Source organism: Haliaeetus leucocephalus, unplaced genomic scaffold (assembly GCF_000737465.1).
Source record: "Haliaeetus leucocephalus isolate CR32 unplaced genomic scaffold, Haliaeetus_leucocephalus-4.0 Scaffold166, whole genome shotgun sequence".
Lineage (NCBI taxonomy): Eukaryota > Metazoa > Chordata > Aves > Accipitriformes > Accipitridae > Haliaeetus > Haliaeetus leucocephalus.
The window spans coordinates 102,523-119,675 of NW_010972602.1; the positions used below are offsets into that span (position 1 = coordinate 102,523).

The 17,153-nt window shown below is 39.8% G+C and overlaps 1 protein-coding gene across 1 annotated transcript in view; it reads left to right on the forward strand.

The window, feature by feature from the left end:
* Positions 1-6,445: 6,445 nt before the first annotated feature.
* Positions 6,446-17,153, forward strand: part of CRB1 (crumbs family member 1, photoreceptor morphogenesis associated) — a 99,972-nt gene continuing 89,264 nt past the window's right edge. Inside the window, exon 1 of the mRNA XM_010563439.1 lies at positions 6,446-6,525. Coding sequence (XP_010561741.1) covers positions 6,446-6,525 — 80 coding nt within the window. The remainder of the gene's footprint in view (positions 6,526-17,153) is intronic.

Consider the following 17,153-nt stretch of genomic DNA (forward strand, 5'->3'; position numbering starts at 1 on the left):
AATCAATTTACTAGACTTGTCTTCCCCCAAAGGATTCTACTCTTAGGTCCTGCTTAAAGTGTTCCTTATTTATTCTAAACAACTTAGGAAATAAAGAGTATTTAGAAGCCAAGGCTTCCTAAAAATATATCTGCATATAGCTTTTTTTCAGCTCATCCATTTTCCTGAAGTGAATAGAGATATGCATACATTGAGAAGTGTCCCATACAGACAGTAGGGCTTTTAGTAATGGTTGCAATGAAATTAAAGCATTTTTCAGGAATGTGGATACATGAAAACAAAATATTCTAATATAGGGTAAAATGAGTATGTTGAACTAAAAAGAAATACAAAGTTGTTCACCATTATTAAAATAATTGTGTGCTCTCTTATTTGTAAGATAGCTCATGCATACTTTGGTATATATTATGAGATATTATTCTTTAATTCCTGTACAACGCTGAGTGTTGAATACTAAATGTTGAATAGATGGTAAACTTCTATTAAAGTCTTCTGGCTACACATAAATCTTCTATAAAGCTGAAGACTAAGGTATTAAAGAATGTAGTCCTGTCACTTGTGGTTCCTTTTGAATCCCCAGGATAAGTAAAAATGACATTTTACCAGTATTGTCACAGTAACAACACTTAATATCAAACTGTACAATGACAGGGAATTCAATGTGTAAGTCACAGCCTTCCTACAAACAATATTGATTTTTTTTTTTTATTTCAATTGTATAAAATGCTTTTGGAAAGACCATGTGTAGTTAATTAAATTTAGTCTACTGAAGCCCCAGCTGATACCTGATGCTGTCAGGTGCAACACATGTACAAATTTGAATATGGGTGCTCAGAAATACATGTACTTGATAAAAAAAGAGCAGGTATAGTTTCATCTTGTGAAGTTATATTTCCAAAAAGGTTGTGGTATTTGTCCTCTCTTGGTACAGAAAAAAAGAGCCTGTTGGAGAGCCCTTGATGCCTTCTTGTTTGTATACTGGCCTGCCTTGGGGCAAAAGCATCCGTCAGGTTGCTCTGATGTTTGGTGCTGTCATATCCCTGAGGTGAAGGGGTGCTGCTGGTGAAGGTGTGGAGACTGTACACCCACCCGGGGGCAGGATTTCTTTGCTGGCAATGTTTACCCTAATTCACATTCTGTCTTCTTGACATCACCACAGAGATCATTACTACGACTATGCACCAGCACAGCAAGCCTGTGGCAAGGTGTGGGCAAATTGTTGGAATCTAGCCCCAAATTCATGTGTTGCATGTCTCTCATGGCTCTGCAAAACACATATTCCACAGGCTGTTTCCTTCCCACACCAGCTTACCGATGGAGCTCTGAATTGATTAAAAGAAAACTGTACTTTCTTTTCTTATTTATCCTGTGCCTCTATTCTCTGTTGAAAATTTCTTTTTTTGCTGACACTGGTAGATTTTATTAGGGCAAAATTAAATCAGATAAAATATACTAATTATCTTTCCATTGCCAGTCATTATTTTATATACCAAAGAGTTTCTCCAGCCCATAGGTGCTAAAGTCTTATATATGGTAGTACATACCTTTTTAATAATTCCCTGCCATTTCTTTAAATTTTTTTTTTTTTTTTTATTTTTTACAATCTCCAAAACACAAAACATGAAGATGAAGATGTCAGACTACACAGAACCAGTTATTTTTGCCTAGGGACTCCCTATAAGCAGAGGAAGTTTGAGGCTTTGTCTAAAATTGTAATGATAAGAGTATGTGAGGTAGTATTCCACATTCCCTTAATGTGAAGATAGCGGTACAGATCTGCAAATTCATTTATGCCTTGGTGCCCGTGGTTATAAGTATTGTATGCGAGCCCTCAATACAAGTTGGTTTTATATAGTGTTCTGTGAACATAATCTGTTTCCACAAATCATACCAAATGAACTACTTACAGGAAAGTAATCCGGGGGCATCCAGGGATGGTCAGGTCTGTACAGGGAAGGACCATGAATCATTATGTACAATAGTTGACAGGAAGCATGTCCCAAATCCAGAACAAAATTGGTAACTAACTGCTGCCATATTATTGTCTAACAGGAATTGCCAGCAGATAACTCTGGGCAGAGAGCTGCTTAAGAAACAGATGAAAAGAAATTGTGATAAATACAGGTATATTTAGGCATCGATTTTGGAAGTGATTCTGTCTAGCATCAAGTGCAAGTTCAGAATCTTTTATCTTAATCCAACACCCAACAACTCTTTTTTTTTTTTTTTTTAAACAAGCTTTACAATGGATTATCTATCACTAATGCAGAATTATCTTCTCTTCCTTTTGGCAAAAATTCAGTAAAAAAAAATTTATAATTTCAAAACTATTTTTCTCCATTTTAATGACTTCATGACCTTTCAGCAGAGCTGAAAAAAATTAATATTTACTTCATAATAGTTCCCCCAAATGCTCATAAATTAAGAATGGAATTTAATGTGGGATTGCTGTTAATGTGAGCAAACTATCTGAGCTTTACTTGCACCCCTTTTCTGCCCCTCTGAGGTGTTGGCACTATGCAATTTCTCCCCATGGACAAGAACTTTTAATTTCCTGCAACTATTCCTATTACTCACACACCTTGAATTACTGCTTAATTACTGCATTAGGAATAAAGCTCTACTATAAAGAGATTTGTGGTTTTGCTTATACTGCTTATCCCCCGTGCACACTCAGATGATGCAAGTAGCTTTCCAGCAAAGTATTGCTAGGATGCACATTTGATGAGTTCATAGCAGATTTCGCACTTCAGCAGATCCTCATGAGCCCGTTGTGGAGCACAGGCTCATGAAGCACTTCTCAGAGTTGCAATCAGCAATGTCTGAGCACAGGCACCAGGAACCTGCAGCTTTCTCTCGGTCCCAGCTGTCATACATTGCATCTATATAATATAAAAAAAGAAATGTCTTTCAGATGTTTGCCATCATCCTAAGTGAGTTTAAAGCAACAGCTCCTTGACACAATAAGGCTGTTGGGTTAGGGGTTTTTTCCCCTTTTCATTTATATATTTTATTATGGATAACATCTCCATCTCTGGAATCAAACAAAATCCTAAGAACATACAGTAGTAACCCCATAATTTTTAAACAAGGATGTAACTTCTGCAAGATGGATCCATTTGCATAAAAGTGACATTAAGAACATCCCAACCATACCTGTATTTGAGCCTCTCAATTCAAATTCTTACAAGGCATCCTTAAGGTGCTATACCTACCATTCCAATAGCAGAGCAAGACTACCAGGTTACAGACAACCTCTCTACTGTCTGCCTTGTAAAATGGGAACTGCTGACACTGAGAAGCTCTGGAGGCTAAACGTTTCCCCAGGTCCTGTATTAGTCATCCAGAAATTACAATGCAAGGTATCAGCATTTTTGAAAATTCAGCCATCAAATGACATTGATTTTAGCAATACAGGATAAAACACCGAATGATGTATTCACAGTCAAGGAACAGAAAGGGAATTCTGTAGCGAGGACACTGATCAATCTCTGTAAGTGGGTGTTGTTTGTGACTAATGACCTATTAGGAAAAAGTCTGATTGGAAAGAAAGGAGGTTGAGCAAAAGGGCGATTTATTACTCATGCTCAACCAGCAGCAGGGACCTTGCATGGATCTTGAAACGCTGATGTATTGTGTAGCATCAGTGATAATGTACTGGAGAAGATGATGCTGGAATGTTAAAGCGTGTCATACAAGCAGAGGACATAAACCTGATGTTATAATAAATACATAAACCTTTCAAAGGTATCTCCACCCAAAGTTTACATCTATATCTATCTATCCACAAGTTTCTTCCCCTGTATTACTGTTGATGAACCTAGGACACCTAGGGAGTCCTGTCCCAGTGCAACTCACTACACCTTTTCCCCTCTGCAGGAGGAAACACAGGAAAAAAAATAGTGCTGTTTAGAGAATGCTCAAATCTTGATGGCCAAATTGAGTAGTTCCCTATTGAAAAGCTGTATAGAAAGGCAAATATTCTGCTGTTATGTGTTGACAGGAAAGTGACATGTAAGACATGGGAGAGTAATCAATCCACTATCCAGTACTGGCTATATCCAGTTTTGAGTGCTGCTGTGAGCAAGAGAGGGGCAATCAGGAAAATGCTGGAAAGGGACAGCAAAAATAGGAGACATTTAGAAAGATGTGCCCTATGAGAAAAGGTCAGGGGAAGAGAAGCCTGAGGGAGGACATGATTACAGACTTACCTACACAGAAAAGAATGGCAATCAAGGAAGACAATGAGATTGGTTGCTCCCTGTGACCTTTGGAAGGGCAGGCTCTGCAAAATAAGAGATTCCACATGCAGCAGGGAAGATTTGAGTGAACTTTCCCAATTGAAGGATAATTAAATCTCTATATCAGAACTTTTTAATGAATGGGTTAGATAAATATCTGCCAAAGGTTGCCCAGACTGCTGGTGTCACACAGATGAAGGGCAGTCAGCACCACCTTGGGGGTGACCTGTGAAGATCTTGGGTGATGGAGCCCCAGAAAAGCACAGGTCCCTACTTGCCCCAAGGGCCGTAGTGGCATTGAGGCTCCAGGGCAGCTTAGGCACAGCTCCTGGGCTGGGCAAGTGGATGGCTCCCTTCTCTCCTGCACTACAGCTGGGGATTATCTGCTGTTCAAAACAAAGGCAGCCCTGAACCCAGCCCTGTTTGTTGCATTAACAACAAATTTGTTGCCTAAACTTCAGTGAGAAAATAGTTTACTCTCATTCTTTGAGACATCAAGTAGTTACTTTTAATTTTTTGGTACCCTAGGCTTTAAATAAGCACTTTGGCTATTGAAGGCACTCATTCCGATGGGGATAGATAGTACCCCCATGCTAGAGATCAGGTAGTTTGATTTCCAGATTTTGGAGCCAAATCACTTATCTTTTTACTTGCAGTTTGAGTATTCTTGATATATTGGCACTACAAAGCAAGAAAATATCATTAATAAATGGATTATTAATAGTATAATTTTCATGGTCAAAAAATCTGAAAAGAAATGAAAAACATGGATTGCCTGCTGAACCTAAATTTTACAGCCAGCTTCTCACTCCATATAAAAAGGTGATGCAAGACTGGAATGTACTGCACCAAAACAAATACCAGGAAATTCCTAGGAAACTCTTTTAAGTGGCCTTTCTGAACACGCTACAACAAATTAACATTGTTTGAGGAGTCTTCACTCTGATGCTTCATCTAAGAGAAGCTTAACATTTTATTTTTATGACAATAAAAATCACTTATTTATAAAACATTAAGGTTTAAAAAAAATATGTACATATCCTGCCAGCTACCAAGCAATAAAAGGATATGTGTTAGTCCATTTTCCTTAACTCCTGATATTCAGTGCATTCCCTCTAATAAATAAGTTAGAGAAATAACAATCTAAGTGCCTTTGATCCTGCCTACAGGGGTTTGCAGCCAAAGACCTCTCAAGGATACTTCTACTTTGGGGTTTTTTTTGTAATCCACATCTCAGCATTAAGAAAATCATTTAGACAATGCCTCAATCTCTAGGCAACCTTCATTATTCCCTTCGAAGTGGCCCAAAAAGGGAAAAAGGTCCCGATATTTACATTTTCTAAGGGAATCCTTTAAACCTAATTGACTCATCTAGAGTCACAGACAGTAGGCAGCAAGTAGATGAATGATACATATTATTTTCTAGATTGATATTACAGATTAATTTGTTGGGTTTAGAGACTGACATGTTTCATCAGTTCTCACTGTACTTTTCTGTTTCTTCAGCCATTGATGGTGCCATAATGTATGAAAGCCCTCTTACACCAGCAAATAGCAAAAACAAAAACAAAACAATCCAGATAAGCCTTTTTCCAATTAGATTCTTATGTTTACTTTATATTGATTATATTTTATTCACCCATAAAATGGGTCAACAGAAAATTGTTTCCGTCTTTTGACAAATACTCCAATTGACAATGCTTCTCTGTAGGCAGCAGTGACACACACCACGCAGCTGCCACTGGAGCTCTAAAGGATTCCTCCAGGCTGAGCAAAACACATTCCTCTCCAGGCATCAACAAAGCAAGGCTGCAGTTGCTGCTGCAACTTCAGGGTCAGGGCAGCTTCTGCCTGCCTGAAATCTTATCAACGGGGACAGAAATAAAAATATTTCTAGGGCTAAATATTTCTGTGGGTAGGAAAGGGACATGGGTTGCTAACCTGTTACATACAGTGTCCCCGCTCCAGCAACTAACGATCAGGGCACTTGCCTGGTGCATCCTTCTGTGCTGGAAAGTGCTGTGCTTGAATAATTGTGGCCTGGGTGGATGCTGGGGGGGGGAGAAACTCCTTGCTTCTTTTTACTGCTCTTGCTTGCCTGCCCAAGGCTGAGCATACTGGAATCCTGTTCCCTTAACCTTTTCTCAAATAATGAGACAGACGAAGCATCTTCAACTGCATTAGTCAGGGAGTCTGCAGACGGGATGCATTCTTTCAGAGTGCCCTCAGTCACAGTGATTGAGATCACGATCACGGGTGAACAAACTAACCTGTGTACCCCAACGTAAGTACTCAACCATGGACACCATGGCCTGACATTTCCTTTGCTGACAGTTTCTGAGAGGTACTACTATGTTCCTATATTGTGGGACTGCCAAAGGCTGACTGCCCTCTCAAGTAGTTAAGCCCAGAGCTGCTCTAATTCACATTCAGACTACCAGGAGAGCTATAGGAGCAGATGAAAGGCAGCATACATTGGTCATGCTCTTCCCCGACAGTTCCTGATCTCCCTTGTTGGGGTTTCTAACAGGGATGGTACAGAGCACTTCATTAGCTCTTGTTCCACAAGGAGGGCCCTAGCTCTGAATTTGACTGACACACATTTCTTCCTTTCTTTGAATGTGAGCTAGAGGACTTTGAAAGCAACATAATTTGACAGGAAGCCAAAGCAAGGACGTAGAAAGATAGACAGTCATCAGTCTGCAAGGATCCAAGCAACTGCAGTTTAAGTAACTTGCACTGACAGATTACTCATGGCAGGGAATCCAAAACACTCACTGTAATAATCTAGACTTGAAAAGACATCTGTATACAGAAGTAGCTTCAGATGTGTTTTGCTAAGCTTTGTGGCAATTTGTAGGTACTTAAAAAGCAGCTGTGGTACTGTTCCCGCTATGGCTAACCATCCATGGATCTGAACATAGTCAAGTGTCCACACAGCTGAAAGATGACATCAGGCTCAAGTCTGCAGTATAACTCACCAACCTCCCAACAGCTGGAAAGAGAGCCCCTGAGAGTATTCCTGAACTAATACACGTTGCCTTGCTGCTGCGTGGACATCAGCCACCTCTGGTGCAGAAATGGCGTAGCTGTGTTAGCACCGTGCTGAATGCAAGCTCGTGCTGAGAGACAGAGTATGTTAGATCAGGCACAGTGTCGTGCTAATACAGCTAAATGGCACCTGGATTAAAGCTGGCTCAAAGCACGCAAAAAGGAGTTCTGTCTGCACCCATCTACCTAGACCTTGTTATTTACACCGGCAGCTTTCCAGGCTCTCTCCTCTCTCTCAAATGTAAGCAGGCAATGCTAAATATACCACAGTAATCTGCTGGTGATCCCATTTTGGTGGGGTGGAAGAGTAAACTGGAGCTGAAAATTACATACAGAGTTCTGGAAATGTTAAATATGGGCCACATGAGATGCAATTCAACTGCAATGGCCAAGGTATGGCCACATGGTATGTAGTCATCTTTGAGTCTGCTGACTCAAGAGCTACAAGAAGGACAAAAACCACTGCTGAGGTCTGACACAGTGTAAAGAAGTCCTAACTGTACCTGCTTTTTTCCAGCAGCCCCTTGCCTTCCTTTGATAGCCTCATGGATAAGGTACAGAGAGAAAAGGCACTAATCTTGTAAGATAAGCAAACAGAGGCTGCATAACAAAAGAAATATGCGATGACACTGAGAGAATAAGCCAGAGAATGACACTGATATATCAGAGATTACATCAGAAATATTGAATGGGACAAAAATATGTCAGGCCCTTGTAGGGTCTTCCTGTCCCTGTTCAATATAAAAAGCAGAAGTTGAAAGAATGTTGAAAGTAAAGCTCCACTTTGATTCCTACCTTAAAAGGTAGGAAAATATGAAAAATGTGTTTGTGGGAATGATAATCCAAGCCTCTTTGATCACTATCTGTATATGTATTTGGAGCAGTATATATCATGACAGCAGAATGCATATAGTTGCCTCTACAATGCAACCGCAAAAAGAAAATATCTGGCCAACATTTTGTAGGACCCACCAATCCAGACTTTCTAGCTAAACCCATCCCTTCTCTCACATTAAACACAGCTGACATTGGTAATTCTTTATTCCCTACTAATGGTACTGAACATTTTGCAAGCCTCAGTCCATGTAAAAAGGCCCTCTGCTTGATATAACAAGAACTATCTGTTCTGTTCTCTCTTGAGTATGTCTTAAATGTCTGATTCAATTTAGTCTAACATCTACCCATTTTGGAGCTCGTGGAAAAGTGCAAGAAGAGTAGAGTGACTAAAGTCAATTGCCATTTTCACAGTCAAAAGGCTGTTTCCAAAGAACATTGGATTTCCTGAAGAACAAGTAGACAACTCAGAACTTTGGTAGTGAAGTGACAAGACTGAGAAGTGTTTGGAGCAAAAGTTTCATGGGATTAAACAGGAGAAGGAAGGATTAGCACTGAACACCTTTGAAGAAGCTGGATAAAAATCTTTCCAGCAAACAGACTGACCTAATGATCTGACAAGTGATGGGAAAAAGAAGGGAAGAAGATTCAATTCTGTGCACACAGCAGAATGAAACCAGATCTATTTCTACTACATCACTTCTACTACAGCCTAAAAACCATAAACACTCCTTCAGATACTGCATTTTGTTTGGGGAAGTGCCCACCACTTCACAGATTCATACAGGCACTTTCTTTTCCCACAGATCTCTGTAAGCAGTCTCACTGCCCAGTGACTAAAGGAAATAGCTTACAGTGGACCTGCTGTATCCCCAACCATCATCTCTGAGCTGACAATGATTTTGCTGCAGCAAGATATACATATGTTGTAGGTACTTCCGATATTCCACAAGTAGCATTCAGCAGAGTTGATTTCAGTTTTATTTATTCTGGTTTAACTTTATAAGTCAACTCGTTTCAGTGAAGATGCTGCTGTGCTATGTCCAGTCAGGACCAGCGTGGCTTTGCTTTACATAACCAAGAAGTTTGTGTTGTAATCAAGAGTGGTTTCTTTTCAAGTAGATGGAGAATTATGCCTTTTGAGATACTTGAGATGCATCAGAAGTAGGACTACATTTTTTACTCTCAATTAAAGGATTTGATTGGCTGGCAACAATGACCTCTGCTCATTATATCCCAGCTCTTAAACTAAACTGAGGGAACTGCATTCTTCATTACTACTAAAAGTAAATGGAGACTATTATTATACTTTGCAGGGATTTTTGTGTAACAGATAAGCAGCAATCAGAAATGTGTTTGCATCCTGAATTGCATCATTTCTTCTTTGGGCTAGCATAGAAACACACTGTTCTAGAGAAAAGCCACACAATGACTTGCCAACACTAATTGCGCCTCAGTTTCAGACATGTTGTGTCAACTTTTCTACAGACAGGGGAACACTTTCCTCTACTTTAACATAACTGCAAACATCCAGAGAGCTGAGAGACTGATTTTCCTGTCTTCTTTTAAGCCTGTGCATCTTTTACACCATGGCTCTGAATCAGTCTGAAGAATTCCAGGTCTTTATGGGTGACTGCTTCTTTTCTGCAATCACTGATGAGCACCAACACTTCCATTAACCACAGGCATGTGGTTACTCGCGCTTACAGTAAACCTGGCTTCCCAAAGATAAGGAATTTTTATGAAATCATTATGGAAAGTTCTGAGAAGTAGACATATCACAGGTAATAGGTGCTAAGCTTGTTACTCTAGTTGATGCAGTTTTGAGCAAGTGGGTTGGACTAGATGATCTCCAGAAGTCCCTTCCACCCCCATCTATTCCATGTGAACGGTTATGTGAACCATTTTCAGTTTAGCTGAGCCCATTCCTACAGTGCTGGTAAAGCAGTCATTTCAAGGAGTGTATCAGAAATGCTGTCCAACCAATTCTGGAACATATATTACCATTCAGTAATAAAAAGATCATTAGAGTTTGTGGGAAGCTGGTTAGTAAGAGGAAAAATTGGGAAGTGCAAAGTAAGAAGAAAAAGACTGCAAAGTATATTTCAGACTGCATTTGGAAAAAAAACGGACTGAAAAATCAGTTACTAGCTTCATTAAAAAAATTTCTAAAATCTCCACTGTGTTACCACTCTAGTGCAGACTTGGTGACTCTCTCCAGGACCCCCTGCAGAGTAGTAGGAATATGAACATGGTCCTGAATAAGACCCCATGCTCAGAAATGTATCCTGACATCAAGGCTGAAAACTGTTTTAACACAGGGGAAACTCCTACATGCAGAACAGAGCTTGAATGTCATAATGAACATTCAGCTACCACAGGAACATCTGCAAAACTTGTCACTTGCCTTTAAAAAAAATGCTAGTGTTTTTAACATCTTGACTTTGATGAGAGGTCCGGTGATTCAGCCTTTCATACCACAGTCATGCCCTATTCCAGCTATGACATGCCTCATTTCTGTTAATTTTCTCTAATTAGTTCTGCTTCTCAAGTGAAGTCTTGGAATGTAACTTTTTCTGTGCTAATAGTGAGGGCTTTGCTTTCGTGTTCAAGGTCAGTCCAGCATTTCACCTTGTAAAGCTCATTTGTCCTCCTAGCACTTACACTTGCACCAAGAGTTTAAGTTTAAACACCAGTTTAGACTCTCTCAAAGACTTTTACTGACTTTAAAGTTATTGTTAAAGGTGTGATTGCACCCCAAACCAGCAGTCATGCAAGTGTGGAAGAACAGTCTTCTTTTGGATTCTCTTTCTTGCAAATGTGCAGAGAAATTTTTTTCCATAAAAATAATTTCACCTTTTTCCTCATGAGGTGTATTGCATATTTTACAAAACATAAGCAGATTGAACCTCATAGCCTGCAAGTATGCAGCATCTCAATCTCACAGGTGAGAATGCTGAGCTGGAGAAGGGCAAGGTGACAACTTTGCTTGCAGCAAGAGAGCTGTGAATACAATCCAAATGATCTCCCTGTTCAAACCACTAAATTTAGATCTTGTGTTTCTCACTTCCTATGTTATACATACACATAAATATATATATATATATATATATATATATATATATAGGGGGAAGGGGACACACATACTTTCCAGATTTCTCAGTCTGAGATCTGTAATATGGCAAGTATTCTTTTTTCTTTTTTTTTTTTTTTTTTAAGATAAAACAATTAAGTGTTTATTCAGTCTTACAACAAATGCAGGCAGTCCTTGCATCGGTGATTTCCATTGCTAACTGTGAGGGTTTCCTTTGTGTATCACTTCTTTTATTTGTTAACTCATAGCCACCTTTTGTGAAGGTATCAGTATGCTCTGTAGTCACTAAATTGCCAGCCTATAGACTTTCCTTTGTGGGGATTGGTGAGATTCAGTGATTACTAGAGGCACATGATGGTTGAGGTATGAACACTAATGGGAGCGGGCATCTGAGCCCCAGGCAAGAAAAACACTCCTCTCCAGCTGATGCTCAATTCAAAATGGCAGACTATTTTCAGGTTAACAAAATTTAACTGGGCAAGGGGGAAAAGTCAACCTTTAGCAATTTATAACTTGGACTACAATCAGTTTAAACAGCTTAAAGCATTGCTGCTGCAGCAGCTATGGATAAAATTTGCAGTTCATCTAAAAAAAGTCACCCAGGTTTGGTGCTTTTAGACTTCATGCTGTCACGAATTGCAAATAGGCATAGTACAAGAATAGGATAACAATAAAATAGCAAGCATCTCCAGGGTTATTTTCAGTTATTTCATAGGCAACAAGTAAGAAAAATTAACTATTCAACCCACTTAAAATAAATTATAATATATGTAAATCCAATATATAGAAAATACTGAGCCTTTTCAATTTCAAATAGTTAACATGTAATTCTTATATCTGAAAATACTGCCCCTGAAGTATTTTGAGGAGTTTATGGCATGTTATTCCCTGGAAACTATTTCGGAGTTCATTTTTCTTAAACCTCTTCTGTGGGATTTATAAAGTCATTTAGAAGTCACTGACAGCAGGGTTTTTATTTTTCCAGAATTGCAATGATATTGTCCATCTAAACCCTCTTATATCTGATCATCCTGGTGTTCAGAAACAGGACAGAAATAGTGAGAAAACTCTTCATTCTCCCCATCTCTAAGGCTGAAGAGGAAAGCACAGAACACATGCACAAAGAGAAAATTCACAGACTTGCTGTAAGACCAATGCTTAATTTTAAATTCTGAAAATGGCTCTAAAGGTGAGCAGCACCCCACTTTGCATGAGCCTTCAGTACAGCAGAAGTACTGCCGTACAGAGCTTTGGTGCCAGAATTTAGCCCCATATGAGCTGTAAATCTGTGCCTTATTTGTCCTTGTGAAAATGCATCTCATTTCCAAGGATATTTCAGGGGAAAAAAAAAAAATACACTGTGGGGCTGAATTAAGTATGCACCTTAATACTGCACTGACATTGGAGCAGGATACTCGGCACCTTGCAGCACTGAACTCTGAATGCTGTTAGATCACGCTGTAGACTGTTGCCATAATCACAGCATGCCACAAGCGGAGGTCGTGGCTCATGACACCCAAGAAAGTATTTTGGAATTACGTCAATTGGGAAAACCTTCCACCTTCCTGTAGGTGGGCGATGGAATACCTTTCCATGCTGAGGTATGCTTTTAGAAAGAGAAAAAAAAATATTTTTGAATCCCTATTCTTTGACTTTCTCAAAAGTGTGCTTGTTGCAAATTAATATGCCAGAAGCTTAAATCAGAATGGTGTCCTATTGATAGGGTATTAGGGACTGGACATGGTCAAGAAGCTAATATGGGACAAGAGTTAGGAAAGAGAGGCATCCTTGCACATTGCTTTTTTAAGTCCTCCTTTAACTCCAAGTTGTCATCCAGACATGTTCATAGTGCAGTAACTTAAATATCTCCACTTTATTCTCTCTCTCTTGCTCAGCACATGGTGACAATGGTTTTATCATTGAAATATTTTCTCTATGGAGCACTCTGAGTACTGACAGCGATTTTCTCTTTCCCTCCTTCACACTGTCACCCTTCTATATTTGCCTTGACACTGTCTTCACATTGTCTTGACATTGTTCTGACAGTTATGAAAACTCAGTCACTGCAGCAAACAGCCATGACAATGCGGAGAAGAAAAAAGAAAAGTGTTATGAAAATTGTTAAGGAACTGAAGAATTACAGACTAGTGAAAACAAGATCTCGCTTTTTCAAAACCATATTCCTAGTGAGTTTTTAATAAAAACTGCTTTATAAAAACTTCAACTAAGGCTGGCAAAAGCCATCTCAAAGAAGTCAGTTGGCAGTTATGGATTCTGTACCTGAAATTCAGGTGTTCCTAAATGACAACCTCTCTTACTGCCATGAGTTCAGGTCCTTTATGAGAGCGACTTCAGTCCACCTCCCAGGGAGTGGGGCATGCTGGATTATTGTGAAATGCTGACTCCAGGAACTCTCCAGCTACACTTTCTCCTAAGTCTGCCATTTGAATTGGGATCCCTTTTGTGGGTAGCCAGGAAAGAAAGGTGGCAGAGGAAGAAGAATATCGCAACAGGTTAACTGGAGCATTACTTCCCTTTGCTAATAATAAAATAGAATTTCATTTTGTTGGTTCACAACTTGGAAGAGAGTGGCCTAGAAAGAAAGCATCACTCCCTAGCAATCTAACAAATGCCGAGTATTGTGGTAACAGGCAAAAAACCCAGCACAAGTAGGGTAAGTTTAGTAACTGTTAAGTGTTCCTCTGGTTGAATTAAACTTCCAAGCAACTACTTAACACTTTTGGGATAGTAGGGACACACTGAAGTGCTTAAAGACCATGCACATACTTGACAGAGTAAGCTTCATCATTCAACAATTTGACAAAATTGCTACTGATTTGAGTAGGAATTCTAGTCATCAGGAACCATGTGGGGCAGTTAGGGTTTTGGGGTTGGCTTTTTTTTCAGAAAAGAAATCCCTGCATATATACAGTTTTGATACTAATCCAGACTCTTGGTACTTACAAGAACACCTAGGTAATACAAAAAATACTTTTAAAAGCTACTTTATATTATGTTTGCATGCATACAATCTGCAGCTTACCTGAAAAATGTAATGAAAGCACATCCATTGCAAAGCAGAACAGAGCTCATCAGCAGGGCAGGCTACATTGCTCTGTAGGTGATATGTAGTGTTCCCTGCAGATCAGACAAGCACTAGTTCTCCAGAATGAACATAATTGTCCCTCTCCTGCTCCATTACCGCAGCTTGCTTTCTTCTCCCTAAGTTAATTAGGGAGGGAAGACAGTCTGAAGCTTGTTACCTTTGCTGCAGAGCCAAAGGCCTTTCTCAGAGAGCGCAGGGCTAGTGGTTGGGTGCTGAACCTCTGGGCTCTTCACCAACATCTCCCAAACTGCAGGACTGGACTGACAACAGATGGCCCAAATGACACAGCACAAACTTGGGCTCCAGAGCTATAAGAAACCTTAACCCATCCCCCTTCCACCCCCATCAGCTCCCTAGGGAGTCAAAGAGGGGCAAGGGCCTGGAGGTGCTAATTTGTAATCTGCTGATAGACCCACACCTGGGTCTGCATAGCCACCCCCACACCGACATTGCTGGGGAACTAAAGTTTCTGCTTTCTGAGATGTAATCCATGAATGCAGTACATGGAAAATACAGTAATTCCTGCATGTATCTCTAGCACATATATTTAAGATTGCAGGGTGAAGAAAATGTTAGTAAAAGCTTCTCATGACATCAGAATTTACAGAAATAAACCTCTCTCAGTCAACGAACGTAATTTGTTGATGATGAGAATGAATCAACACATCTCATAATGAATACATGGTGCTAAGAGTAAACTGAGCATGTACATATACAAACTGATGCTCATCTGGTTAATTTTGTGGCTAATTTCATACGTTCAATCATGATGACTAAAGCACAGATAAGTCAAAACCAGAACAGAGACAAAATGAGCCTAGAGAATTACTAGCAGAAACAATATGTTTCCATTTATTCAGAGAGAAAGTTAAGCTTTAAATGCATCTTCCTGAGATCACTTGATGAAGCATGGGCTGGCTCCAATTAAGAAAAATGGCACAAAGAAGAGGGCTCCACATAAGTGCAACCACTTTTGAACTATAGACTATAACCCATAGTCCAAATGCTATATTGGATGGTGATGCTCCAACTGCCCTAGCAAGCTGAATGACAAACATTTTAGGGCTTACTTCCTATGCTGTTATACCTACAAGTTCCCTTGATTATTAATGGAATAATATTTGTTACAGTAGGCTACCATGGTCAAATCAATACCAAAGTGTCTTGAAAAAACACCACAGCTGAACCTCTAATTAAGATATTTTGTTCCTTTTAAATGAGGCACTGTTTGAGGAGTACCGTAACAGTGCCTTGTTCTGTTCAAGGCTATCTATAATTAATAATCCCAACGATCAAAGGAAATGTGATCCTAAGAGAAAATTGCTTTTGAGAATCCCCAGGTATCAAGTACTGAGAATTACTTCCCAATCTGTTCTGCAGTCTCTCAGCACAGTATGTTGTATGATGCCCTTTGGGATCACAAAACAAGCCCTGTCGTAGAGCTCTCTGCAAAAAATGCTCCCAGTGAGATAGTCACTAGATAGTTATCACGTATTCATTATTGCCAACAAATCTTATTTAATTTTTTCTTGGCCAGACCTTTACTATTACACAGATCTCATTTATTTATATTTAATACAAAGCAGGGTCAGGATGCTGCCCTATAATGCACTCTGTACTGGTAAGTCTAGACTGGTATCATTGCAAGGAAGGTCCCTTCCTCCTTCTGTTTTTTTCATCATTGTATGGCACCAAAGTTTCTTCAGATAGAGAAAGCTTCTCGATGTCAAGCTGTGGAGGCTTTAGTTCTCTCCTCCTGCTTGCTAATCTTATCTTCCACTCCTCAACCACTACACCACCAACATCCTGAGCTCTCCCTGTGTCTTAAGACCAGATCTGTGTGATGCAAATCTCACCCGTCAATGCAACAGGGATGGCTAAAGCTTGTATCCAGGAGAATAGCAGGCCAGACCATCTTTATTGTCCTCTGGATCATTTTGTGGGGTGGGAGCACTTCCACGCAGCTCTGGAGGAATCTATGTTACCCTGTCAAGCTGGTGCCACCAGTGACCTTGTGTCCTGGGGCTACAATTACTGCAGGCTCGCCTACCAGCCACACAAAGTTACTGTAACTTCCCATTGCTGACCTGTAAATCCAAGTCTGCTTTGGGTCAGGCCTCAGAGGAAGAAAAGAGAATGCATGGAAAAAATCTAAGGCAGAAAAGTCAGAACTAGGAAAGGAACGAGAGACAAGGAGTCAGATCTACCTCTTACGTAAATTAAATAAACAGAGGAAATACAGGAGAATATTAATAGGGAAACAAAATAATAAAAAAAAAACTCCAAGAAATGACACCACTATACTGATTGCTACTGGATAGTGTTTGTTTATTCAAGGTTTTGAATTTTGTATCATTTTACTGGCAAAAATCTTGCTGATCTAATTTTGACGAAGGTTTGCTGGATAGCTCTTCATTTATAGCAGGTATTTAATGCCCTGGTGGCAGACATTTTTATTATAAAACACACCACCACATTAGGCTTATAGAAACAATTTGACTTTTAGTGATATTCCTCTAATATGAAAGGCTTATTACTTAGTGTGTTCCCCAAGGAAGGCTCCTGGGCATACCCTGATGCTGGTGAATATTCTGGGTTTGCTTTACTTCTACAATGAAGCATCTTACAAAGGTTTCAGAGAAAGGCATCCCTAATTATAGAGTGGGTTTCAATACCTACTCTTGCTCTTCCTTTGGGTCAGTCACTCCTCCTCAAAGGACCCACTGGAGACTGGGATCAGTGCTGCGAGGCCAAGAGATTCCCTGTGAGATCTCTGACTCCGCATGGCTCATGCTAGTACAGTTGGTGTAATTCCCCTGAACTCTAG